The sequence below is a fragment of the Cheilinus undulatus genome, linkage group 2 (assembly GCF_018320785.1).
Source record: "Cheilinus undulatus linkage group 2, ASM1832078v1, whole genome shotgun sequence".
NCBI lineage: Eukaryota > Metazoa > Chordata > Actinopteri > Labriformes > Labridae > Cheilinus > Cheilinus undulatus.
In genome coordinates, this window is record NC_054866.1 from 23,107,484 (window position 1) to 23,135,166 (window position 27,683).

Consider the following 27,683-nt stretch of genomic DNA (forward strand, 5'->3'; position numbering starts at 1 on the left):
AATTCCTGGATCAAGATGGTGATCCTGATCACTCCCTATGCCATTTCTGACATTTCCTGAAAATTTCCTGAAAATCCGTCCATGACTTTTTGAGTTATGTTGCTAACAAACTAGCAAACAAACTAACAAACTAAGTAACAAACTAACAAACCCTGCTGATCATATAACCTCCTTGGCGGAGGTTATTACAACAAAAAAAAAGAGAAAACCTCTTATCATATCTTTTAACCTCGGAGAAAGCAACTAAACTTGGCCTCCTGAAAGGTGCAAATGACGTCACATCAGCCAAGCATGACTGGACATGAGTGAGTCATTTTGGACCTGCACTCCTGCATCTTTCCTAATGAATCACAAATACTCTATTTCACCACACAAAATAAGCCACTGAAGCAAAGGAATGAGAGTTATAAGAATTACATAAATAAATTCATGGAAAACAACTCCCTAAGTAACAGCTTCAACTTCACTGGATTATTTAAAAGAAGGTTTTTGAGATCTTATCCTGGTTTAGTTTGGACTGAGGCACAAGTACCTGAAGATGTTCAAAATCAGATATAATACAGATACAGTACAGAGGTTTACTAGCCTGCAGTTTTATTTTGTTTCAGCCTGTCAAAGTAGGAGTTTTCAGTTTTATAACAGCTCTGTGTGGGAGAGCTGATCCAATAAGAAAATGTACACAGTGTGGATGTTTGTCTGCCTGCTGTGCTTCTCTCTAGCTCTCTCTCTCTAAATCAGGCCTGTTCAGTTAATTTTTTTTTCCTTGTTTGTTTTTCTTTGAGCTTGTGGACTTTTTTCATGCCTTTGTTCAGACATGCTGAATGAATAATTGTTGCATTTAACACTTTGATATTAATCTGACTTCTGAATCTCCTCCTAGAGACTGACCCAAATTATGCAGCAACATTTAAAGATGCTTTATAACCCACATTACTGATTAATGTGCTCTGGTAACCTATTGGCTTTGTTAACAGCATATTTTGTCTTAATGATGGATTTTTGCTAAAATATCATTTAAAGATTGCAAGACACAACTCATTCAGCTTTTCAGATTCAGTTCTTTGCACCAAACAAACTGAGATTTAACTTGTGTATCTCTTGGTCTTGTAATTTCAGCCTTCCTGTACCAGGAGTACCGTGACACCTCCAAGCAGCAGGAGATTGAACAGCGGCGGCAGCGTGACAATCTGTCCCCAGGGATCACGACCGAGACAGTGGTGGAGGGGTCAGGAGTTGTGTCCCCCCCAGCGCTACAGCTGCAGCTGAGGAACAGTGCTCGCTCTCTGACGCTGTGGCAGAACCTGGACGTGGTTCAGGCCAGCGGACTGCTCAACAAGCTGCAGCAGAAAGAAGTCATCATGCAGGAGGTAAGAAGAGCCAACATTAGCATTACACATTCAGTCATATGATTGTCTGTAAAATCCTAAAAATACCTTTAATTTCCAAGTGATGAGTTACTTTATTAGAAGCATCATATTCAGTAACTTGTAATAAGTAAGTTGAAGCTGGGTTTAAAGTTTTCCTTTGCTGCAAAAAATACTTATTGCTGTCACTTTTATGTCTCTGGTCAGTAAGAGTGATGTTTTGTGTATTCTTTGGATACTGTGTACCATGAAGCATTGTGATCCATTACGAATCTGAAGGATCTACCTCATCATTGTACTCTGTATGATTAAGCTGGCTGGCCTACTTTGACTGCCCATACACTTAATTACTAATATATTCTTGTTTTATTGGACAGTATTTAACCTGCGCCCCTCAAACTGAGCAATTTTATTCATGTGAAAACTTTTTGGAAGCTACAGTCTTTGCTCTGTAACCCATTCACAAGATTGATTTTTGTTATTTGTCTCCAAAGTGTCTTTAAATGGAGAAAGGGAGTTCTAAGTGTGCTCCTCATGCAGCTTGGAACCTGCACAGGGATATTTGTGTCCATGGAAGCTAAAGTATTTGATGTGTTTGTTCATTTTGAAGCTGTCTGTGTTGCTTTTGCTTCATTATAGTAGAAATACAAATATGATGAATAAAGAGCTTTTAGTTTTAGTGACAGAAGGCGACATGAATTTAAGAAAATCAATTCACCACCTCCTCTATCCAGTTCCAACAACACTGTGTGTTAGGACATTCAAGAAAATAGCATTTTTAAAGGTATGTTGTATTAAACTTTGTTCACCTTTACCTTGGCACCAAATGAACTGGTAAATGTGTGTGCATCCAATTGTTTTAACAACTCATGTAGTTTTCAGCTGAATGGATCTGGCTCAGTTCTTGTATTTTATTTGAAGACTGATCTGATGAAATGTGTCCTTGTCAAACCATCCACTGGGCTGGTAGGTTTGGTCCGGGGTTACAACACTCCAGATTAAATGACTGTAAGATGGCAATTTCTCCATCGTAAACAGAATTAAGACAAACTCTTCAGTGCAGACTTGGTCTGTCTTCTCTGTATTGGTGCCCCGTGTGAGGCCAGATGTTTACTTTAACACCTTGTTTAAATAATATGAGATAAAGATGCAGAAATAAGTGATGTTGAGCTCAGCAATTTGGGGACTTGAGTCCTGATCTATTGTCTAAACACAGGTGTGGTCCGAAGACTACAATAACTCAGAATGCTGCAGCTAGAAACTGATTTCAATGGAAACAAGTTAGCTTGTGCTTTCCTTTCTGGAAGAATTAAGACATTTTTACACTTTTGTGACTTTTAGTAACACTTAGTAGATAAACTTTATACCAACATAAAAGTAAAGACTATACTCACTTCCAATCAAACAAACAAATTATTGTTCATGTGATTCACAATGTGAGTTACGTTTGTACCAATGTCCACCATTGATGACATTAGTATATTGTGGATGCATCTCTTTTGTAATAGCTTTGAAAGATATACGCTATCATAACATATCTTAAAAAACAACATAAGTTTGTATTTACAATACTTACCTCTTTTCCTCCTGTTAAACATAGCAGACCATAGATATTCACAGCAATTCCTTAAGTTCACAAATGAGAAAATAAAACGGGCTGTCAAATGATTACAATTTTTAATCTCCCATTTTGTTGAATTTTGAAATTCCATGATTTGCATTTAAAACTTTTGTTTAATTTGGGTTTTTGTACAGTCTAAAATGTAGGGTAATTGACTTCCTGTTTAAAAACAAACCTGCTTTTATTTTGGTAGAATATGAAACGTCAGGTAGATCAAAGTTTATGACAAAAACTTGTTAGGAACTTGTTATAGATTGAAAACGCAAATAAGAAATGGTATAAAGAGAAATGTTTTATAACACAAGATGACTTTTGACTTGGCCACTGAGCGGTCTGTGAGGTTTGCTTTTTTTAGGCTTTCTATGTCTTTATTTGTAGAGGGGGACAGTGAATAAACATGGAACCAAGGATGAGAGAGTGGGGGAGAGACATCCAGGAAAAAAGCCTCAAGCTGGATCGGAAACTAGGGTGCCTGCATACATGGGGTGTACCTTAAACCACTAGGCCATGAGTTTTTTGTTTTTTTTTTTTCAAAGCGAAATTAAAGATTAAGAAGCAGTGCTGTGTGTATTTTGCATCAGTGTGCCTGCCCTGAGACACTGCAGCCACTTAACCAAAGTGTGTTGAAGAGTATAATAATGCAGGAGATTAATGCCATTTAAAAAATGCAAGGGGTTTAGATGGCCTAGCAGTTAGGCCGTGCCCCACACTTGAACCCACATGGGCAACCTGGGTTCAAGAACAGCTCCTTTCCACCCCTACTCTCTTATCATGGGCCTTCATTCTGTAAGGGTTTGCAAAAAACTCAAAAGGAGGACCCAAATGCAGAAAGCTCAAAAATGATTTAATTCAAACAAAAGAAGGCGAATCCAAAAAATGGCTAAAGTCCTAACAGAAGGAAAAACTAAACTGAGGAACCACAAGGGAAGAAGCCATAAAAAACTTACTTAAATCAAAGTCCATAAAAAGGAGAAACACTGAGGATCACACTGGGAAGACATCTGATGAACTGTCAAAGGACAGGGAGTGATTGCACTAGGGGAGACAGGTGTGGGTCACAAGACTCAGGTAAACCTAGTGAGGGTAATCACAGTGGAGGGAAACTGAAGCAGGAAGAAAAACTGGAATCAAACACAAGGGAAGACAACTAAAAAATAAAACAGGAAACATGGAACACTTCACAAGAAGCACACAAGGACTGAAAGACAACAAAACAGTTCACTAGAAGCTTAACTAAGGAAACACTGAAAACACAGGAGGATACAAAGACAAACTACAACCAAAGGGAATACAAAGAACACAACACAAGGAGGGAAACTCAAACACGGGGGGACCAAGGATACAAAATAACACTAGATACTTAGACCTGGGAGAAACTAAACATAAAGAATTCAACACAAAAAAGCAAAACACTGGGAGCTAAAACTCTAGAATGAAATACAAAGGAAGTCAAAACTCAGAAACATAAGAGGCTACAAGGTAAAACTTCAAAGGTAGAATGTAAATTAAACATATAGAAAATCATATAAGAAATACTGGAACACAAAAGGTCATAAACTAAACACTAGAAACATGATATAACAAAGAGCACACAAACCCTAGAAACATAAGAGATCATAAACCAAACACTAGAAATATGAAATACACCAAAAAACACAGACAGCTTCTAATTAATGAACTCATGCTGACGGGCCTACAAATAAGATCTTTTATACCTGCATCTCAAAATTACTTGATTACTGAGCCACCTCTCTCAAAGATTTAAGATTTTACACTGAAGCATGTTACTGGAAGGGGAGAAGTGTCATTAATTGCTTTGTTAGATCTTCAGAGGATAAGCAACTAAGCTGGAGTGTGGATTTTCAGGAGGAGATTTCAGAGGAACAATGAGGCAAAGCCTGCCTGCTGGTTCAAAGACAAACAACCAACACCTGTCTCAAACGGATACAGTATATCTGTATTTCAGGAACATGCATAACACCACCAAAGCTGCATCACTTTAACCTTATAATGTGCTGGACACAAGCTTTAAATGTAGCAGTGCTGAAGAAATACTTTTCACCTTCTTTATAACAGTAGTAAAGCCTCTGAGACAAGGCTTTTGTTATGAATGATACAATAACAAAATGGAAGATTCCCGGTTTGATGAAGTTGTGCATTCTGGGTATTTTTCCAAGAAACTTTACCACCAACAAGAATCAACATGTGCTTTTAGATCATCTATGCATCTTTAAAAGTTTATGACAAATTAATGACCGTGGTGGGGACAAATAATCTTAACTAGACTCCTGCTACTTTAACTGTGTGGTCTTAACCTATGTTTATGTGTCTGTGTTCACATGCAAGTATGTGTAAATATTTATGCTCATGTATTAAATTCATTCGTTTCATTTTTTTTGAGCCTGTATTTTCTATTTGATGAAACTGCACATTTAGTCAGCAACTTCTGACTTACTGATACCTACATTAATACACAATGTTTGTAATAATTAAAAAGAAGCAATAAAAACAACAACAGGATGTGAGGGAGGTGAGGTGAACCCAGTAGATAATGAGTGTTAAGTGTAGTTGAATATTGAAAATTTGAATTGTGGCTATTTAAGTAAAGATGTTCCTCCTGTTTTGTTATTATCAAAGGCTTGTAGCAGTCTTGGATTGCTACAGACATTACACTGCCTAGGGCTAACAAATCAACAGATCACAGTGGTCAAAAGTAATATGACTGTATGTTTACTTTTCTTTTCCAGGCCATGTTTGAGCTTGTTACCTCAGAAGCGTCCTACTACAAGAGTTTGGAAATCTTAGAGACTCACTTTCTACGTAATCCTTCTTTGATCAATACTCTCAGCCAGTCCGACATGCACTTCCTGTTTTCAAACATTGAAGAGGTGATGAAGGCCAGTGAAAGGTAGGACGTGATCTAACTTTATATCATTCCACCAAGCAAGCTTCATCCTTACATCTCTTAATAAACTCCTCTGCTTCTAGGTTCCTGATGGACCTTGAGCACCGCATTGAGGAGTCTATTCTGATTTCCGACGTGTGCGACATCGTTTCGTACCATGCTGCAGAGCACTTCCATGTCTTCATCAAATATGTGATCAACCAGGTGTACCAGGAGAAGAACTACAGACGCATTCTGTGAGTGTTTTGATTGTATTTCCATGTTTTCTTATCCGTCCTCAGTATGAAAGCAATCTGAGTTAAAAAATTTTTAAGGTTGACTTTGCTTAAGAAAAAGTGATCTTGACTGCAAGCTATCATCTAGTTTTTAACAGATGAGTTCTATAAAATAATACAGGATCTTGAAAAAAGAAATGCACATGTGCCCAGGAGTCTAAACAGTATGTGGGGTTTGTTCACAAACTATTGGTCAACAGTGGAGTTCTACATGAGTCAGGTCGCCTTTTCTGGTTGCGTCAAACTTTGGCCTGCTTGACTTGCTGCTGATGAGTACGTGTTTGGTGAGCTGTGAGAAGGAATAATAGGCGTCATCCTCATTCAGGCCTTTTTTTAATGTCTGTGAATGTAGTCTGTCGTCTTCTTCAGCAGAGAACAGGTTTGTTTTGGATCATGACAAATGTTATGTGCAGGGTGTGGTTGACATGAACATAATGGCATATGTCTGTCTTCATCAAACACATACCTGAGACTTTCCCATGAGCCACAGAGGCCAGGTGGGATCCCTGCCAAAACTGAATCCACCTCTGAGAAGTGACAGCTCTTTTTAAGATAAAATAGATAGTGTATAATATGTTCACTTTAACTAAAATGCGCAATTAAAATGTCCTCCTCGGATCTAGCTGTTTGTTGGTTTTGTAGAAGTATACAGGAGGTGTCCTCATTGGTTTAATGTCAGTCTGATCCAATTTGTTATGGTGCTAGGCGTGGCAGGCTTTGTTATTGTCACAAACAATCACATCAGTGGCCAAGCTGCAATGTGGAAATGTTTGTTCTACCACCTGAGGTATTAAAAATATGACAAAACTACAATGATGGTCTTTGCAGTCACTGGCAATGCACCCAAAATTACTCCAGCTACTCTTAACCTTGTAACTGGGAATCCGTGGGTTGGAATACCAGGCAACACCAGATAAGGGAAAGGTATTATGGTAATGACTCTCATTATGATGTCCACATGAGCAAATTCAGAATGGACTGTCAGACTTTGAGTTTTCAGATGAGATGGGAGATATAGAATGAAATTTATATCACCATTTTCATTTGTTTTGTTTCTTGTTCTTTTTGGTAGTGCATTTATATCACAGTAATGCAAAATTAAAAAACATAATACAATCAAATGCATATCCCAATGTTATAACCACTATTTTCCCCCTAAAACCAAGCCTATAATGGCATGCTGAACTATTGTCTGAGCATTAGATCCCGTAAGAATGTTTATAGGTCTGTGTTTAATTCTCTGTAACAGCTTCTAGAAATTTAACCCTATGAGCCCAAAGTAATTTCATCTCACCTGGACTTTTTGTCCTAAAAAGCCTGAAAAATATCAACTCTGTGGTGCACAGTCAAGCTGCAAACATATTTTTTTTCAGGACAACCTGGGCTTTAAGAATATGTGCTACAGTAATGTCACTTGAATTTTAATAAAGTTATCGGACTCTAAAGACAAAATAGATAATAAATGGAAATCAAAACTCCAAGATTTTTATGTGTGACATGGTAGAAAGGGAAAAAAAAAGTGGCACAGATGGTAGAGTGGTTTAAGGCGCTACCCATGTATGTGGGTGGCCTGGGTTCGAATCTGGCCTGTGGCCTTATACCACATGTCTCTCCCCATTCTCTTCCCTGTTTCCAAGTCTATCCACTGTCCTTCCTCTATCTAATAAAGGAATGAAAAAGCCCCCAAAAAATCTGAAAAAAGACAAAACTGTGTGAAAACTGGGTATGGGATTATTCAGAGGAGACAAGATGCTTTTGTTTTCAAGTTTTCTCTGGAGATGATGTACCAGCCCAACTCAAATGTAAAAGCACTTTTAGAAATAGAGACAGGTAGTTAGAATAAGCTCGTACATTCAAACAGAATAAGTACAAATATAGTGTAGGACTCAGTGACTCAATGAAACTTCACAACATCAGCAGAAATTAAGGGCCTGTGTTCATAACTATCATTTTATCTGCTGTCAGTACCCACAACCTTCATTTCAGAATGCTTCTTACCAGCAGCTACTGTTGCAAGGCTATGGAAGTTGACTTCTGCTTCTCTTTGTATCTGTAAGGTCTGATTAAAATGTCTCCCTTTGCTTAATATTTTCTTTTAAACACAAAATTACCAGGAAACATGAAAAATGTAAAGGAATCCTGCCCTGTTATTAGCAGCAGCTGTAGATCGTGAATTTATACCCTCAAAATGATAAGTTAGCTTGGTATTTCCACCGCCACTGCTGCATTGGCTTTGCTGTTGACAAAGCTGATATCAAAAATCCCATCTTGATTCGGTTGGTGAACGAGAGAGAAGTGACATCAACAAGCAGTGCTGTTCAAATGGTTGAAGTGTTTTCAACGGGCAGTTGTTAGTGATGCAACAAAAAACTTATTTGGGTATTTGGTCAAATTTGTGTCCAAATCTCAACATACGAGTAGAAAGTTTTTATATACTTAGCACAAAAAGTGAGTAAATTTGAGTTTGTTAGATAATTTCTTTGTTGTAAAAATGCTTCTTAGGAAAGCCTGTTTATTTCCCTTTTAAATGATGCCTCGTTTGTAAGGAACAAATATCTGTTGGATGAGCAGCAGAGCTGAATATGTGAGTTGCACCCATGAAAAATTTGCCAAATCTTCTTTGCAAATGCTAAACAGCTGATTCTGCCATTGACTCTTGTTTGGTGTTTGGTGGATTGGATGATTGAGGTCTGAAGAAACAAGACATATTGGCAATTTAACAATTTATTCATTTAACAAACAGGAGCCTCAGTAGCATGTGGAAGAACCATACACAGCCACAACAGCCTGCCACCTCCTCCTCATGCTGGTCACCAGCCTGGTCACACACTTCTGTGGGATGGCATCCCATTCTTCAACCAGTATCTGTTGCAATGTGGTTGTGTTGGTCACTCTGGCAAAAACAGCCTGATCCCGCAAGTGTTCGCTGGGGTTGAGGTCAGGACAGCTGGCTGGTGACTCTATCATCTCCAGTCCCAAATTCTGGAGGTAATCTCTGATTAACTCTGCTCTGTGGGGCAGGCATTGTCATCTTGGAGGATAGAGTTTAGTCCCAGACTGTGGGATTACCACTGGTTGCAGAATCTCATCTTGATATCTCTCTGCATTGAAATTACCTCTAGTGACAATCAGGCACCTGATTGTCATCATTTGGGGTATCTGAAGCTCAAAACAAGAGCCAATAACAGCAGCAAAATAAGCTGTTTGGCATTGACAGAGAAAATCTGGCAATATTCCATGGGTGCAACCCAAACACTTTGCTCTGCTGCTCATCCCACAAATGCACGTACCTTACAAAAGTGGCTCAATTTAATAGAGAAATGAACATGCTTTCCAATGGTATAAGATTTATTGCCAAGAAGCTTTTTTACAAAGACATAATCTACCAAACACAAATGTACTTACTTTATTTGCTAAGTTTAGATCTGTTGTGTTAGAAATATGCATAGCGACTACCCTCCACAAGTTGAAACCTGGCCACTGCAATCTATTTTATTGGTTGATCTGGAGGCAGATGGCATGTAGTGCCATCTTTTGTTACCGAAGAGCTCAACAGTATCAGTGGCTGTGGTTTCACAAGTAAATTCTCCATTCAGATCCTTTGAAGAAAAAACTGGCCTTTACAGTGGCGGTTGGTGCCATTAAAGCACCACACATTTCCATGGTAACTAAATGCTTCACCCATCAGAGATTTTGCTGTGACACTCTAGGATTGTGGATAGTCTAGGTATTTTTCCCAAGATTAGAAATACATTTTTTTCTTGAAAAGGGTGTTTAGGGGGGGAAAAGGTGATTTTGTGTTTGAAAATCAAAAGTACTGTACAGAAATGTTTTCTTTTCCTGGATGAGCAAACATTTCCCCTGTTCAGTTTGATTATGTATATGTGGGGGTCTGCCTGTCAGTGAAAGACACTTTCCACCTCCATCTTTACATCAATTAAGTCTTTTACTATTTATTCATTCATTCATTTAAATTTAAGGCTGGTCATTAATGAGCAGCAGGTTTGATCATTGTTATTTCATATTTTCCTAAATGTAAGAACCTGATAAATAATGTCCATTGTTTGTGAGACTCTATAAAAGGATCTGTGTTCATAGAATACAGAGTTTACCAGATTTTTATTAAATAACAATAAATCAATTAATGAATAATGAATTAGTAAAGCAGTATATTTGTAAAAATGACCTGCATGTAGCTTGTTCTTCATGTTAAGGTGTAATCAGGGGTCACACAGAGACAAAACACTGTTACGGGTTGTATTTCGTAGGATAAACACAGTATTTATTTGTTCGTATTCTAAAACCTGTGTTTCATTTATTGACTGCACTGTTTGTCCTCTGGTATCATATATGAAATATTTCTCTCTGCTCTGTGTTGTTCTTGTTGTTTCTTCTGTTTAATGTAATTTCAATCATATTCATTTTTCTGCTCATACATTGAGTCTTAAACATGTTTGACAGTTTGTCCCCACACATAGGTAATGGACCAAACACTGCTCTTCACTGGGCGTCAGCTCTGATGAGTGACTGACAGTCTTTGTCTAATAATTATTTCTGAGAAAATGCCAACATGGATGCTACAGCTATAGCTTAAAGCTGAGCTTGAAACCTTAGCTGCCCTGCTGAATGTGTCGGCATCTTTAGAGCAACTTTCTTTTCTCTCTGATAAACCTGTGGTACTGTCGACTATCACTCATGGCTGAGCAGACTGTGTTCAATGCATTTCCAATTCTCACAAGACTCTCACAAACAAACCTTTCTGTTTGTTTTTAGCTATAATGAATGCTCTGAAGCAGCTTTGTGGTATTTTTGGTCCAGGCTGCTAAAAACTAATCTGGATCAGACGAACAACCTGTGGCTAGAGTGATTAATTTTTTTCAGTAAATAAAGGCCACAGATCCAATTTAGAAGCAAATAATGCCACTACATGTCAAACAAGTCCCCTTACCAATCAGCTTCAGTGTGCTCTTTTTAGTTCATTTTGTTCTGTAATAAGGTATTGCTCACAGGTGTACCTGGATTGTTGTTTAAAGTATGTTTTCTTTATGTTCTTGTGTGCAGAGAGGGAAATCAAGCGTTCAGGGAGGCCATGGCTGCTCTGGAGAACCATCCTCGTGTCCGAGGTCTTTCCTTCACCTCGTTCCTCATCCTTCCTTTTCAGAGGATCACCAGGCTCAAGCTGCTCATACAAGTAAGCACACCAACATGAATAATAGTGATACAAATGATTCCTTTATTGTAAATACAAAGACTATAAAAACACTGAACTGATCAGTTGAATAAATGAACTCATGATTGAAACCTAAGCTAAATCATATCTCTAATTATATTGCCCAAAATAAGATGATCTCACACACGAGTGTCACAGCTATCAACATACAGATAAAGGTATGACTGGAATGAAGACATCATGGCTCTATTAATGTAGCTATAACCATGTAGTGCTGATTGATCTGTTCCATGATGTTGTCAGACATGTAGTCTGCTAACACATAATCTGCAGTAAACCTCTGTCTGACTCTGCTAATGGTTTTTTTTTTGAGTAGTGCAGCAAAGTCTCCTTGGTGTCCCACATAACATCCAGTCACTTCACTCCAGGTTCATTTATTTTAAATGAGACCTTGAACAAAAACAAACAGAGAAAACAGCTGATTCTGATGTTGCTCAGTGCAACAGGACCAAAACTGAAACATCGAGGAGGAACTGTTTAAGATTTCCTTAAACAATTAAGAAGCAAAAAGCTCAAGTCAGCCTGTGTTCATTCAAAGTTATAGCACTGTTTAATTTGAAATAGCAGTTAATTATGTATGGCACTAAGAAAAAGGAAAAATACATCAGAAAGGTGTGAGGCCTCAACATCTTTATGCCCATGTGATTTCAACAAGTGTCTTTCTCATTCATATTAAAACTGGACTTTCAAAGTCCATGTAAACATGTTAGATTAGCTGGAATGACTAACTTGGATTTCTGAAAGCTGGACTAACATTTAAGCTGATAATGTTGCTTGGGTCATTTTACTCTCGTACATGTACACCTCAGTTAGGCCAAAACTGGACTGGTTGCTCAGAGCATGTTTCTAAGTTCCCATGCTGGGCTTTGACCCAGAAGTTTAGTGCATAATGCGCAGCATAGCCAAAGTCACATTTTCTTGCATCTAAATCTCTTCTCCGGAAGTCGTTTCCAGCCCACCATCTTAGGCACAGCCCCAAAGCTCTTAAGCTGCTCAAAGGACAGAGTATGAAGGAAAGAGGAGGGAGATCTGGACAATGAGTGAGAACACATGAGAGCAAGCTTCCTGGAAGTGTATTTTTTTTCTTACAGGCAGAAATCTTACTGTGTATCACAACACCAGCAGAATTTAATAACAGATCAATCTTAAAACAGGGTTTATAAACCCGTCATGGTCAATATAACTTGGTCACTTTGACAAAAAACCTTACAGAAAGTAAGCTCTGTCAGGTTTCATGGGAATCAGGCATGAACAGCCCTTTTCAAGCCCAGCCACAAATCCTCTATTGGCTTGAGGTCTGGGCTTTTACTCTGCCACTTCAGAACATTCAACTTGTTGTCTTTAAACCATTTCTGTGTAGCTTTCCCTGTGTGCGTTAGGTCATTGCCTTGCCAGAAAATCAATCTTCTTCCAAGCCAAAGTTCTCTGGTTTAAAACACCAGGGGTGATACAGAGTAAAACATCCAAGGAGGTGAATACTTTCTTACTGTAGATCAACATGATACATTCAATTACTATGGAGTCTAATATTAGATTTTTTTTCTGACTCACCATCAACCTTAAAAGAGTTTTAGGTCTTAAACCCAAGAGTATCACATAGACTCACCCCAGGATTCGCCCCAGTGCTTGTGCACTGAGACAAGGACAGCAGTCACAATAAATGGACTAATCAAGTTTGACTTATAACTGTGACTGGAAACAAGCTGAGTGACATACCAGCCCTCTAAGATTAACTTCACTGTGAGGAGAAAGTTTCTTTAGACATGAGAACAGCTTCAGAATAACAACCTGAGCATGTAGATGTCATGGATGACCAACAGTATGCTATTTCAAATACTGAGATCCCTTTTAAAGTCTGTGAGTTGATGTGTCCACTAGAAGGCAGCAGATCATGCAAATTACATTTAGAGTGACGCTGAATGTATCAAAGTAGTTATAAGAAAAGTTGAGGTTTTATTTAACTAAAGAAGTGTTTTGTTGTTTTTAAAGATTTCATATCTCTCTACAGAATATCCTGAAAAAAGCAGAGGAGAACTCAGAGAGGGAAGCCAATGCTATAAAAGCCCATCAGCAGCTGGAGCAGGTGAGCTTCACGTTTGGTTATATATAGTCACAGTGTTGGCTCATTCATGCACACACTGCATGTGCTTATCAGATACGCATTATCTCCTAGTTTATTGTAAATGTACATTAAATCTCCTGAAACACGGGCCTGGGTGTGTTTACTGTCCAAGCGGTGTCTCCATATTGCTTATGTTTAGTGTTTACTTAATCCAACAGTTGCTTCCACAAGTTTAGGATAAAAACAGAGGTTTTTGTAAAAACAGAAGAAAGAAGTAATGTAAGGAACAAATAACACATGACAATGTAAAGGCTAATGACTGATGGTGATTATGTTCCCCTTCCTCAGATTGTGAAAGAGTGTAACGAGGGTGTTCGGAAAATGAGTCGAACTGAGGAGCTCATCAGCATCGAGAAAACTTTGGAGTTCAAATCCAAGGTGAGCTACGCCCAGTTAACTTCAATTTTATCAGTAGTGAAGACATATTTCCATTGTAGTACATTATGGATTTTATGACTGAGTAAAGTTTTTTATAACCACTGGTGTTTATAAAGGTCAAACTGTAGCTGATATACAATTAATGTTTAATTATAAAATGCAGTTTGTTTTCTGAGAGTGGAGCCTTTCAACTTTGCTTCTGACCCTTTTTGCATCTCTGCAGTCTGTTCCCATCATTTCTCACTCTCGCTGGCTGCTGAAAAAAGGAGAGGTGCAGCTAATGGCTGGACCCAAAAGCACCAGAACCATGAAGAGTCGCAAACTCTACCAACCAGTCTATTTGTTCCTCTTCAACAATCTGCTGCTGGTCACTAAACGCAGCTCCAGGTTAGCTATGATTCAGCTTCTTTAATAGGTGGCTCATTAATCAAAATTCAATCAGTGGATTATTGAACTGGATGAAATGTTAATTCAGTCGTTTTGTTTTCAGTGGGGACAAGTTCCAAGTTCTCGACTCGTGCACGCGGGCGATGTTGAGGACTGAGGATATGGAGGATCAAGGCCAGCTGCTGGCAAATGTCTTTAACCTGAAGCTGCTGGAGAACCAAGAGGAGCGTCAGGTCAGCTACATGCTCAAGGCCTGCAGCATGTGAGTATCTGAAGAACTCAATGTCCTAACATACCTAAACCAAACCCTAGCCTGCAGCATATTTGTGTGACAAAACATTGCATTCCACTTTATTGTGAATTTTGCATAAACAACCTGGTTGGAGCTTGCTATTCTCTTGCTGTTATTGCACATTAAGGAAATATCATATTTTACTACACAACCCCCTAGAGTATCAATATTAACTACTGAAGAAACTTTAGATTAAACACTTTTTTACTTTAATTTAGGTGGATTTATAGACCAGAAAGTTCACTTCTACCAGGGTAAACTTTAAGTGCTTTTACTTGGCTACAATAGTCCTGTACTTATTCCATCTCTGTTTGACACTGAACCTTTCCTGCAGCATGTGCTATCTGATACAATTATCCTGGTCTTTAGCAGGAGAATTTTTAAGAATTTGTTCAATACTCAAGAACCTGAGGGCCTATTTGCCTCTCATGCTCTGCTTTTACCTAACCTAACCAGAAGCACCTACTTAACCTTAATGATAGAGGTAATGATGATTAGGGAAGTGGAAAAATGCTGAGGACAGAATACAAAAAGGATGTGAAAAATTAAAAAGAAGTCAGTTCAAGTCAAATTTATTTCTAAAGCACATTCAAAAAAGTGTCTGCTGACCAAAGACTCATAGATGAAACACAATATAACAGTGTGCAACGACAGTAAATAATGTTGTTCATAAACATTTAAGAATGCATTTAAATACTGGATGTATTGCAATTCATGCAGGTTAAATACCGCCAGTTTGAGTGTTCTGTAAAAACTGAACAAGTTGAAACTGTTTAAAATTTCGTTTGAAACTGATAACCTAAAAGGTCTTAAGTAGTGGAAAAACATTTTTTGAGAAGTCATTACTTCTACATTAAAGACCCTGTAAAGTAAAATCCAAATTTTTCGTCTTAACACTAGATATATTGGAATATGGTTGTTGTACACATGTGAAAACACTGAGATCTACATGCGACTGAATTCTGGCTTTAGACTGTTAGAAAGTTTTTCACCTCTCGGTTTCATGTAGGGGGGGCCAATCTGCATGAGCCCACAGTGGGAATGACCCCACCTCTCTAACACCATGATATAAAATCACAGTTAACTGATAACTGCCGTTATTGAACGAAAACAGTCAAATGCTTTTTTTTTTTTTTTGTGTTCATTGTGAGTTAAATTTGCCAAATCCATCAGCTTCAGTGGTCTATGGATCATCAAAGCATCATAACAGAGGTTTGAGCCAGAAAACGGATCGTGTCTCTTCTCTGGCAGAGAGCCAGGCTGCTGCACTCTGAGCATAAGGTCAACATTCAGATTGTAGCATTTTTTAAAATTTGAGAGGATCGTATTTCTCCTGAGTGGGCGTGGCTTCATCTCATTCAACAGACACGCCTACACCATCCTGGAGCAGATTTTACTGCCTCGTGTTTTCATGATTTTGAAGCTTAATTTTATAATTTAGAGATGTTTTAATTGACTGAAATTTGAGTTAGGGGTTCATAAGACGGTCACCTGTCATACAACAAACCTAAATACAAATTTATAATCACTTTACAGGGTCTTTAATGTTGGATTATCTTAAAAGTTAAACTGCACAATGGGAACTTTCCTACACTTAAAAATTCTGTTTAAATCCAACTCAAAACAACATGTTTAAGTACTTCTCGTAAAGCTGCATGCCCTTCATCCACTGCAGTTTTACCTTATTTATGTCACATACCTTAATCTTAAAGATTTTTGCCACTCAAGGTAGGCCTAACGAGACTGCAAGTGACTATCAGTAAAAAATACACACTGAACCAGAGGGTCCTCTTCTATCATGTTCAGTACACCATACCATCCAATGTGTATCATTGTCAGGACTTCTCTGAGTCAGTAACTTCACTGATGGTGCAAAAGTGTCTAATGCCCAAAGGCATTCTGGGAATTCAACAGGTCCACAGTCTTGATTTTTTGGTCAAATTTAGTTATTCTAGAGATTAATGATTTTTTTTTTTTTTGCCCAAGTTTGGCGACTGGTCAGGGTAATTACTTTTTTGTACAATTTTGAGTGGTTTCTGAATTTTTTTTTTTTTTCTCAAATTTCGTGAAAGGGTTGTGGTCATGACTCTGGTCAAATTTTGAGTCGTTTCTGAGATCAACAAGTTTACAATCAAACTTAGCAACAGGTCCGTGGTTATTCCCTTTTTTTTTTTTTTCAAAATTTTTGTCATTTTCTTTATCTCCACAGATTAAGGGATGATTATCAAAAAACTTAAGAACAATGACAAAAATACTGATAATAATTGAGGAGTGTTTACTTAAAACTAAAAAAATGTGTTTAATCAACTTTGGAAAACAGAGCTGAAAAAGCTGTTTTGGATTTTTAGGTCAACACAACTCATTTTTTTCAACAACCTTCAAATGTTTCAGTCTTACTGTGAGCCTAAAAATGTCTATAAAGAATAAACAAACACAACAGTAACTACTCAACAGATAAAAAACATGTTTGAATAAAAAAAAAAAAAACCTTGGAAGGGTTTGCTAATTAAAGAAAGTATTTTGTTATGTACACATTTAATTTGAGCATGAATACAAAGTAAAAATAGCTAAACAGTGGTTAGTATGGTAGTTTGGTCTTAAATCAATAATATATACAAGTAGGAAGGCTTTAAATCACTTCTTCATAAGAACAGGAAGCCATGAGAGAAGCTCATTGTGCTCTCTGCTCCTTGCAGACATTGACTTTTCAACATATGATGAATATGTTAAAGAAATTGAAGCATTTCTCTGATAATTTCCTGATGACTTGTATTCTTTGCACAGGAGTGATAAGCTTCGTTGGGTGTGCGCTCTCACTCCAAACCGGCGCACACGCTTCATGTCTACGAGTGCCCACCAACCAGGTGAGACAAAGCGTCACCCACAGAGTACAGAGCCTGAAATTTATAGACATGAGCTTCATCTGTGTGTGATGTTTGTCAGACTCTCCACAGGTGCAGTGTATTCAGTCGTACTCGTCTCAGGAGCCGGATGAACTCTCCATCGAGATGGCTGATGTTTTGAACCTACTAGAGAGAACAGACGATGGTCAGCAGAGCCAATGAATTTTCTTTTTTTCAATCAGGGTCTAAATATTCTAGTTAAAATATTTTTCTTATATTTTCTTTTCTGCATTTTTGCCCTTTCATACTTATATTGTCTTTTCCTTCTGTGTCTGCCTTCCAGGTTGGATGATGGGTGAAAGGCTCCATGACGGCGAGAGGGGCTGGTTCCCGAGTCGAGTAGTGGAGGAGATCCAAAGCAAGGAGGTCCGAGCTCAGAACCTGAGAGAGGCCTTTAGGATCCAGCAGGCCCAGGAGGGTGGGGCAGGCTTGCAGAACGCTACCAGAATCGGCTTAAGGGCTGGGAGACGCACACCCAAAGTCTCCAACTTCTCCAACAGCTGGAGGGATCAGATGGGAGAGAGCAGTGAAGTGAAGCAGTAACAGTGGTGATTGTGAACATTCAGCGCCATGTGCACTAAGAGAGAAAATAATCAGGATTCATGTGACTTTTCTCCCAATCTATGACACTTTGATTTACACTTCCAACAACCGGGGTGGTTTTAAAATATCCAAGTTTTACTCTCAGAGATCGGGGACACATGAACAAAGCGCTTCAGTCGATAACCTTGTACAAGCAATGCTGCATGTCTCATAAACGTGTGTGATGCATGGAGGACAGCTCTGTGTTTGGTTATTGGGGGATGGAAGAAACCTGGAGAGTTCTCTGGACATCCCTCAGCTGCATGGGCACGTTTTAAAACTTTTCATATGTTAATTTCATTGTAAAATATCTTTAGCCCACACATCGGCACACACAAACAGTCAAGTGTCATACTAAATAACTACAGAATGTATGAAAATCGCCAGCTATCATTTAAAAAGTCAGTGTCTATCAGTCTTCAGGTCAGAGAGATATAAAGTGATACTCCACCTAAATGTACAAGTGTAAAAATTACAACTGGATTGTACAGTGGAGAACAGAGGCAGCAGTCAGCCTGGCTTCACAAAGGTTTCCCAGTGTTTACTAAACCGCCAGGACTTGCTTAAGAACAAGCTCAAGGAGTCAGTTTCCATTTTAATTTGGAAGATATTTTCATTTTTCAGTTATGTTGTGTCCTTTAGATATTTTGCTTCAGCATAACTCCACACAAAGTTTAAAGTTCTTTTTGGTCGCATGTGCCAATGAAATGTGAGGTTTCTTCAGTCTTCTCAAAGCATGTTACACCACAAGATTATTAGCATGCTAAGACCACAATTTGATGTTACTTTGGAAAACAGTCAGTTTCTTCTGTGGTTGGTGCTGTCAGCTCATTATGTAAATATCTGAATTTTGAATCCTAAATATTCAACATGTTTGACATTTTCTGGATAAGTATGTAAGTAGTGGGGAGATGTAAGATTAAATCACATTGCTCTCAGATTAACAAATATCACTGTTACACACCAAGGTCCCCAACCAGACTTATTGAGATGCATCTGGCTGCAGAGCTTTATGGGAGGAGCTTTTGGGGCTCATATTGTGCTGACCTCTAAAATGGGAAGACCTCAACTGTTGGGTGAGAAGTGACATAATAACCCTTGTTGGGTTTTTCCTTTGTTTGTGGTGTTATTTTTAAGTGTACCCCCTTCCCCCTTACTCTAACCCAACCTTTAGGGTTCAGGTGCCTTACCCTAACCCTCATGGGGTTTTTCTTAGTTTGTGGTGTGTTAAATTAAAATGTATCCCCCTCAGTAAATTTCTGTTAGATTCAGTATGTCATTCTGGGTAATGTATGCCACTTCCTCTCCCACGGTCGAGGTTGCCCCATTGTAGAGGTCTGCACCTGATGAGCTTAAAATGCCCAACCATAGAGGAGATCCTTTTGGACTTTTCCTTAGTCCCTGTTCTCAAGGTACAGCCTAACGGTGGAGACATGATTAAATTATTCCAAAATCACAGACCACAGATATGAACAGCCAGTTGGAGAGGTGTGTGATATCACAGCAGAATGGAAATACCTGCTATAAAGCAGACAATTTTCCTTCATGACAATTAAAATTCAGATAGTTTAAACATTAGGACTTTTTCAGTGTGTTTTGGTCCTTTCAAGTCTGCAAACCACTTACAGCATGTCATCACCTCATGATCTAAGCTCACACATCACAGAAATAAATCGAGCTTCGGTATTGTGTAAAGGGACATTTCATTGTAGTGACAGAGAATCAGATGGATCATCCTCTAATTAAAAGGCACCCCACTCTTACTCCTGAGCCCAGAACTCTCAGCGTTTGACCACTGAATTCCCCAGAGGCTTGTGCATGCCTCAAAGAATTTCAAATATTGAAGTACCAGTGCTATGCTGCCAGTGACACAGAACATATCTAACTTTCATAAAATACACTCCAAATCCAACATACACCCTACTCACTTAATATTGTTTAAACAACATCCAAGAACCATTTGCAGTCTGGTGGTGCAGAATCCAGCCTCACTAATGGAGTGAGATCTCAAATTCAAACCCAAGAAATCTCTTTTTCCAAAGCTGACTAAAGCCAGTCCATCTAGTCTTCCCCAGCCTTTGTGCAAGTCGCCTTTAGTTTCAATAAAGGATTTTTTTTTCTGCTTCCTAAGAAATTCTATTCTTTTTTCTATGAAGCCAGTCTGACTGCAGCTTCTGTGTGTTTTAAAGAAAACAAGGACATCTCCATACTTACATCCTGAGCATACAGCTCATACACTTTACAGGAGTAAACACATGCACACATACACTAAAAGAATCACTAATAAGTAAAAATAATAAAAACAACTGAGTGCCAAATACTTGCAATATGTTGTAACTGTATAGAATGTACTGTGTCAGCACTATGAACAACTATGGATTTGCATGATTGTAAAACCTTTGTCCTTAAATACAGTGTACAGTATTGCAAACACCTGATGTTTAAAGTAATAATTACTAAATAATTGTTATTTCATTTTGTAAAATGTAAATTATTGTTCATAAAAAAGCATTAATCACAGATATGTGTGGTTTAATTTTGTACTACAACAGAATGCACTACTGCCATGCAGTAAGAGTGACTCCACCCTCTGATCTGCACTGTGAAAAGTGTCATTTACACTCTAAATAGAACATTTTGGAACAAGAAAAAAAATGGTTTGATCGGTAACAAGCAATTTAATTATGTTCAATCAACTCAAGTTAACAAGTTGAAAGAAGGTAACTTGAGTTGCAACTATTTAACTTCAGTTAAATAAACTTAATTCAATTGCTTCTTATGACTTAAGGAAATTTTTAAGTTTTTCCCCAGTTCTCTTTTGACAGTGTGCTGCAAACTTGCTTCAAAGACTATTTCAGAATTTAACAAAGGACCAACAGACTTGTAAGTGATGGAGACTGTTGAAAGGAACCCCGGCTCGCTCACTGTTAACCATTCCTATAATTACATACTGTGAAGTTACCTTACATTACGACTCAGGCTTGTCTTTAACATTTGATCACTTGTACAGTAATATTAAGCAAATTGAAGGCTACATAGGGACATAAAATGGTTTGACCAACTGTCCAGAACCTTTTAGTTAAAATAAAATAACACACATGTCCACGTCCTGAGGAAAGGAGAATACAAAAAAAAATCTCAAAAATGTTTCATTTACTACAACTATGAGATCCGTGTGACATCAAACTGAGTCTAAGGTGTATTTCTTCTGTCTCTCCTGTTTTTCTCCTGAGCAATAAGATGCACTAAATCTCAGTTTAGTCTCCTTTGAAGTTTTAGAAGAGATCTCATCAAACTCTTATTTAATTCTCAGAGTTTCTCAACTTTTGAGTCTCTTTGTAATCTAAGGCAGAGAAATCAGAGAGCAGTCTTTATGAACTCTATCTACCCTAATCACAGCTTCGGTTCATGCATCTCGTATTAATCTCACACAGAGCAAATGAAGAGCTCTACACAAGCACTCATTGAATTCTCAGACTTTGATAAATGTTTTGGTGGTTTTTAGTCACCTGCTTTCTTGTTGACTTTGTTGAAATCCACACAATATTTTTTTTCATTATATATATTATGTACACATAATGAATTGGTTGAAAACGTATGATTGTACCCAGAGGAAAATAATTTTAGAAGAGAGAGATCTTAAAAATGTCATTTATTTTTCCTAGACAACTTTGAGATCTGTGTGAAAGCTAAATCAGACTATGGCTTATTTCTCCAACTTCTCACCCTTGTCTCCAGATAAAATGGCTGCACAAAATCTCAACCTCATCTCCCTTGCAGTTCCAAAGGAGACCTCTTCAAGTTCTTGGATTTTTCTCAAGGTTAAAGACTCTTTTTGAGCTCAGGTGGCAAACTTAGAGAGACTGATTTACTCGATCTAATCTTACCCCTTTATTGTTTTCAAACTAAGTTTTTGACTCCTATGTTGATCTCACACAGAGCAAAAACTGAGTCTTGTTCTCACTGATCTTCTAATAATTTATTGCTGTCTTGAAAATGTACTATTTCAATGCAATACATTTTGAAACAAAGCACTATTTTTATAGTTCTGAACCTAACTGGTTTTCTCTTATTCATTTTTATCTATTTAATTTTGCATGATCCTGTCATCTGCACTTTTGTTACAGTCTAAAGTGTCTCTCATTGTAAAGATGTACTTCTGTTTTGTTCTCATGTTACCCCATGGTAGCTGTTAACAGGCACCAAAAATAACAGAAAAAGGTAAACTTGCTGATTGTCTGTTTTGTTTTGTTGGCCACCCAGCTAAAACATGTTTTTATAGAAGCATCAGTATTGATTGATGTCTGTTTCATGGGCAGTTTAAAAATGATTAAGTATTGCTTTCTAATCTACTGTTTTAATAAAGGAAGTTTTTGTTATGACATGTCGAGCACAGCCGCGCAGGCCTTAGTGCTGTAACCTCACGGTAAGAAGGTCCCTGGTTTGCTTCCTGCTCAGGGCCTTTCTGTGTGGAGTTTGCATGTTCACCCTGTGCATGTATGGATTCTCTCTAGGGATTCTGCCTCTTGCCTGATGACCGCTGGGATAGGCTGCCCCCATGCAACCCCCAACGGGATAAGTGGTATAGAGGATGGATGTCAAATTATTAGCGGTTTAAAGGCCTCTTGCAGTCTCTCTCTGTCTCATTATTTTCTCCTTTGGAGATGACAATGAAACATTACCAAGATATTTGCTTAAAGTCTTGAAAAAGACTCCTTTGGCTATAGTCTCAACCATTGCTCCAAGTGAATTTTAGGAGAAACAAAAAATGAACTAATGAGAAAAACCTGAAACTTTAAAGGGGCTGGGATGAGAATCAAGACTTTGTCTCATTAGATGTAGAAAAAAAAGTCTTGAGCAGTAAAATTTTTCTCTGGGCAGTTCCATCTCTTCATTTTGTGCTGCACCAGAAAACCCATTCATAAAGTGATGCAACACCAGTGAGAGTCTTAAAAAGTTGTTCACTACTGACCTCGTATGGATGTGATACGAAGGTACAACCAGCCTGTTGGCTGGCTACAGTTAATGCTTTCTAAAACACAAGTTCCCTAACGTTGTCATCTCCATATAGCATCATCCTCCACAGCAACATTTCTTAAATTAAGCAAATGTTACAAATTAAGAGTGCAACTTTTTCAAAGATGTCCTTTTTCAATTTGCAATTAATAACATTAATTCATTTCAGTGTCTTTAAAAAAAGAAAATCGTATGATCTCCATTGGTACTCTTGTTTTGTAGAATGTTTAGTTTTAAGAAAAGGCGTAGTTTTTATTTAGCTGATATATCAGTGACACATATCGGCTCCTCAGTTCTGACTGGCAGAAATGGTGAGTGTTCATTTTTTTTAATGACAGATTTTCATAAAAAAAAGAATAAATACCCTAATGATTTTATTATATATATATATATATATATATATATATATATATATATATACATACATATATATATATGTATATATATATATATGAATCAAACTAACTTGACAAATGATTGGAAACAAAGTTTTTTTTTTTAAATGAGGGAGGATTTGTAAAACTACAAAAGACTTTTACAACTGTAAAACCTTTCCATTAAAAATGAATTAGTGGCATGATATGATGATGGTCATAATAATGAAAAAGATCTAGTCAAAATTATAAAATAAAAATGTATTTTCTTTATCCTTTCTTTAAAAGTGGAAACTGGCTTTCCTTGACTTGAGGAAATGATTTTTAAACCTGATGTTTGTGTCAGTAGCAGTGTCAGGCCCCAGTATTTGGTTCAGTGCAGTTGTTGCTGTCAGCAAACACACAAACCAAGGCAAGTTGTCTGACAGTGTGTGAATGATCACATATGATAAAAGTGGTTCCAGAATATATGTACCTGAATGCTATAAATAACCTTTAAATAACCTTTAATGCTTTTTTTTAATTGTTAATAATAGGATGCTACAATAATAAATATAGATTCAATCCACAATTATATTCAGTAAAAGCTGGTGAGCCAAAACGAGCCATGAAACTCCAGGGCTGAAAATGAGTCCCACTTAGGCCCTGGTTCTGAAACTACCACCACAGCTGCATCCACGCTAATCTGTTCTCTGGCCATCATCGTTTACAGACCTGCAACTGCTTTAACTGAACAACGGCCATGGTTAATGCCTCATGCTTCTCAAATAAACCTTATTGGTTGGGCCTTTATATGAGAGGGATCAAACATTTAAGGTGAAAGATTCCCCAGGACCCCCACTTTGAAAAAACTGATCTAAGACATAAACAAATACACACTGTGATTCAATGAACTTCATGTTTTAGTTTGACTGTCTGAACTGACTGACAGATCCTCCAATGTTCATGTCTAGGTACTGATGAACCACAACCATGGCAGATAGACCAGGCTGATGTGAGCCTGCAGGCTCTGCTTTGTGTACTTCAAATCAGGTCCAGATAACCATCAGGAAACTTGATTTGTGCCCACATGTCAATATCCACAGACTAGAAAACAGTGTGGATCCCTGTCGAGTCCAAATATCCCTGATTTAAGCAAATATCAGTCTGTGTTTTTTCCCATTTTCACCCACTCCTCACAGATCAGACTTCCGTGTTTGGCAGCCTGGAGCTGCGGTGTCAGTACAACCCCTTATTGTTGTGTGTGTAACTCCACCTTTTTGGGATGGATAGGTAAGACTGGTACCCCTACGGAAGGGTGCCAAAAAGTGGGACGGTACAGGTTGGTTTTTTTGGGACCCTTTCCAACTTTTGCTCTATGGAAATGCAGAAAAATGCGTACCATACTGTACCCAACTGAATCGGACTGCTCAGTGGAAACAACCTTTTAGTTTCGCATCAGAATCTGGTTGAACTGCCCTTTGAACTGAATGTCTATGCAGTTGAGAATGATGTAAAACTCAGATCCATTACTGTCTCAGGCAATCTTGGAGTGAGCTGATTGACCTCATCAGTATTTGGCTTTGCTTCCTGTCTTTGATCAGGACCATTCCCAACAAACTGCGCTGCTAAAATCCTTCTGAAGCCCTCTTATTTATGTTGCATTATAGAGTGGATCTGACACCCTACATTGCACTTATCCATGCTATTGTTTAAGTCTTTTAGACTTACATCATTCCAGCAACTCAATAAATTCTGATGGTCAGGTCAAATACTGTACTGAAATGAAATGTTTTACAGGCACAGATGAGAATTTTCTTGTTATTGGGCTAAGGCCTATGAGATTTTGGATGCTATCCACATTGCTTCTTGGCCACTAACAGTACCCACATGATGATGAGTTTTACTTTCCTGATGGTGTTTGGTAGTTGTAGTCAGAAGTTTTTATTCTATTACTGTGTCATTATATCGTATGTTTTCACACAGTGAAAACAGAATTCTCCTGATTGTAAGGCTGAAGTAAAACTGTGAGTATCTAACTGACTCTGTATGACAGCTTTTAATATTTTTATTTATTTAAAACATAGCTCCAGAAGTCGACTTTTCTCTGTATTTACTGCCCATCTTCCGACTACCACGTTGATATGAACGCTTTTGTTGCTGGAATGTGAAATTTGACTTTCATGTAGGAAGAACAAGACCTTTATTATCTAACTGGAGTTCTTCTTTCCCAAAATGATCTCAAATTGGGGCATAAAGAACAACAAATTAAAAGATATCAATGCTTTATTTTAAATCTAAAATATCATAGATCATAAAAATCCAGCAAACTCTTTCAGTCTGAGGCCTACTCTGACTGATCTACACTTGATATTCAAAATGTAGAATTTTAATTCCAATTCAGGATTAAAATGAGTCTTCAATATAGTTGTTTTCCAGCATTTATGTTTTTTAATCAAGTAATAGGTCACTAATTTGTGTGACATAGAATTGTGCATTTAGACTTGGCCTCAAACTTTAGAAATGGAATTCCCAGGGGGAAAGGTCTCAGATGTAGTCAGGATTAATGAGCTCCCTGTTCATGGAGGTGATAGAGGCCAGCATTCCCCATCAGACCATCATTCACACCTCTGATTAATGTTTATGTCTCACTCACTGCTGCTGTTTTTAACTTGGAACAAAACAAAGATGTCATACTTCTGGAAGTGCAACCTTGTTTTCTAAAAGTTTATCATCTAATGTAAACAGTAACAGGATGTGATAGTTGACAAAACACTGAAATCCCATTTTTCTTTAAAAAAGCAAAACAAGTCTAATGTTAAAACTTCGAAATGTCATTATTTCTGCCCAACCCTCAGATTACCTAACTGTGTAATTGGTCAGCTTTGTGTAAATCTGAAAAATAAAAGCCAGGTTCTGATCGCTTTGACACATTTGTCTGCACTGATATCCAGTTTTATTGACATATCAATGCAACAATAATCTTTAAAACAGATGGTTTTAGTTATTATTTCATGAATGTATTGAGCTGTTTTTATTAGTAACTTTATATAATGAAAGATATAAAGCGTTAAAATTTCAAGGGGGCACAATGGAGCAATTTTGCCACACCCCTAAAAAAAAGAAAATTAGAATTTCACCAGATCCAATGTGTATGCAAAATGTCAGGAGGTTTTGATCATGTTAGAGCACTGACTTGGGATTAACTTGAAACTTTTAAAAATAAAAGTGAACAGACAAAATGGTTCTCAGCTTACTTTCAGTGCTTGGGCCCTGATGAAAGCAGCACAGAGCAGCTGCAGAGTGTGGTGTACTGGCTTTAACAAACTAAAGACAGTCAGGGGGCCCTACTGAGCATCAGGGGCAGAGGGTCTTAGTATGATGTACAGGTGCCTTTTTGATTTTCCATTATGATACAGGTGTATGGGCTTGAGCCCCCACTGGGTGGCACTGGTGTCTTTGTCTTAAAATTAGGTGTGGTCAGGGGTATGGACAGGGCATTCCCATCTAAATAACACAGAGTACAACTTTCCCATGGACCCCCTAAAAACTGGTCTAATGTCTTAAGTTCTCAACCTGAGGTTCAGAGGTAGCTCATACACAGCTATTTGGATAAGAACACCTATGTTTTGGGTAATTTCATTTTACTTTTTCTGATACCTTCAAATGGAGTTTTTAACAGGACAAAGGGCTGAAAAATGGTGAACTTCTATCTCTGTGCACTTTTGTTTCAATGAATGCTCAACACAAACAGAAAGCCACACACACTCACATGCACTCATGCAACAATAAGCGCTTAGTTCTTTATGCACTAATTCTAGTTGAAATATCCTCCATTTCTATATCAGTATGGAAAACATACCGGGTTTAAGCCTGGATATTTCCTTTTTTTTATTATTCAAAGTATTTTCTAAGTTTTGCATGGTTATATTGTGTTTAACCCAAAGCTATTTTTGTCTTACCTGGACTTGTTATCTTGAAAAGCTTGTAAAACATCAACTCTGTGGTGCACAGTCAGCTCTAAATATTCATTTTTCCAGAACAACATGGGCTTTAAGAATTTGTGTGCTGCAGAAATGTCACTTGAATTTTTAAACAGTTATGGGACTATGATGAATAAAGAAAACACCAAATAAATGGAAATTAAAACTCAAACACAGTAAATAATTATGAATCAGAACTTTTTTTTGCATAAACTTGTTCTCCCATAAAAACAATCATTCTGTGACAAAAATTATTCAAAATGTTCACATAT

The 27,683-nt window shown here is 37.7% G+C and overlaps 2 protein-coding genes across 2 annotated transcripts in view; one reads left to right on the plus strand and one right to left on the minus strand.

The window, feature by feature from the left end:
* The window catches only part of ngef (neuronal guanine nucleotide exchange factor), a 37,202-nt gene extending 16,676 nt beyond the window's left edge, over positions 1 to 20,526 (plus strand). The window contains exons 5-15 of the mRNA XM_041805327.1: positions 1,117 to 1,367; positions 5,733 to 5,893; positions 5,974 to 6,126; positions 11,227 to 11,356; positions 13,404 to 13,478; positions 13,806 to 13,895; positions 14,119 to 14,282; positions 14,386 to 14,544; positions 17,359 to 17,438; positions 17,518 to 17,622; positions 17,761 to 20,526. Of these exons, the coding sequence (XP_041661261.1) occupies positions 1,117 to 1,367; positions 5,733 to 5,893; positions 5,974 to 6,126; positions 11,227 to 11,356; positions 13,404 to 13,478; positions 13,806 to 13,895; positions 14,119 to 14,282; positions 14,386 to 14,544; positions 17,359 to 17,438; positions 17,518 to 17,622; positions 17,761 to 18,020 (1,628 nt within the window). The 3' untranslated portion in view covers positions 18,021 to 20,526. The remainder of the gene's footprint in view (positions 1 to 1,116; positions 1,368 to 5,732; positions 5,894 to 5,973; positions 6,127 to 11,226; positions 11,357 to 13,403; positions 13,479 to 13,805; positions 13,896 to 14,118; positions 14,283 to 14,385; positions 14,545 to 17,358; positions 17,439 to 17,517; positions 17,623 to 17,760) is intronic.
* LOC121521383 overlaps positions 17,888 to 27,683 on the minus strand; it is a 39,538-nt gene continuing 29,742 nt past the window's right edge. The window contains exon 2 of the mRNA XM_041805338.1: positions 17,888 to 17,977. The gene's annotated coding sequence lies outside the window, so the exon portion shown is untranslated. The remainder of the gene's footprint in view (positions 17,978 to 27,683) is intronic.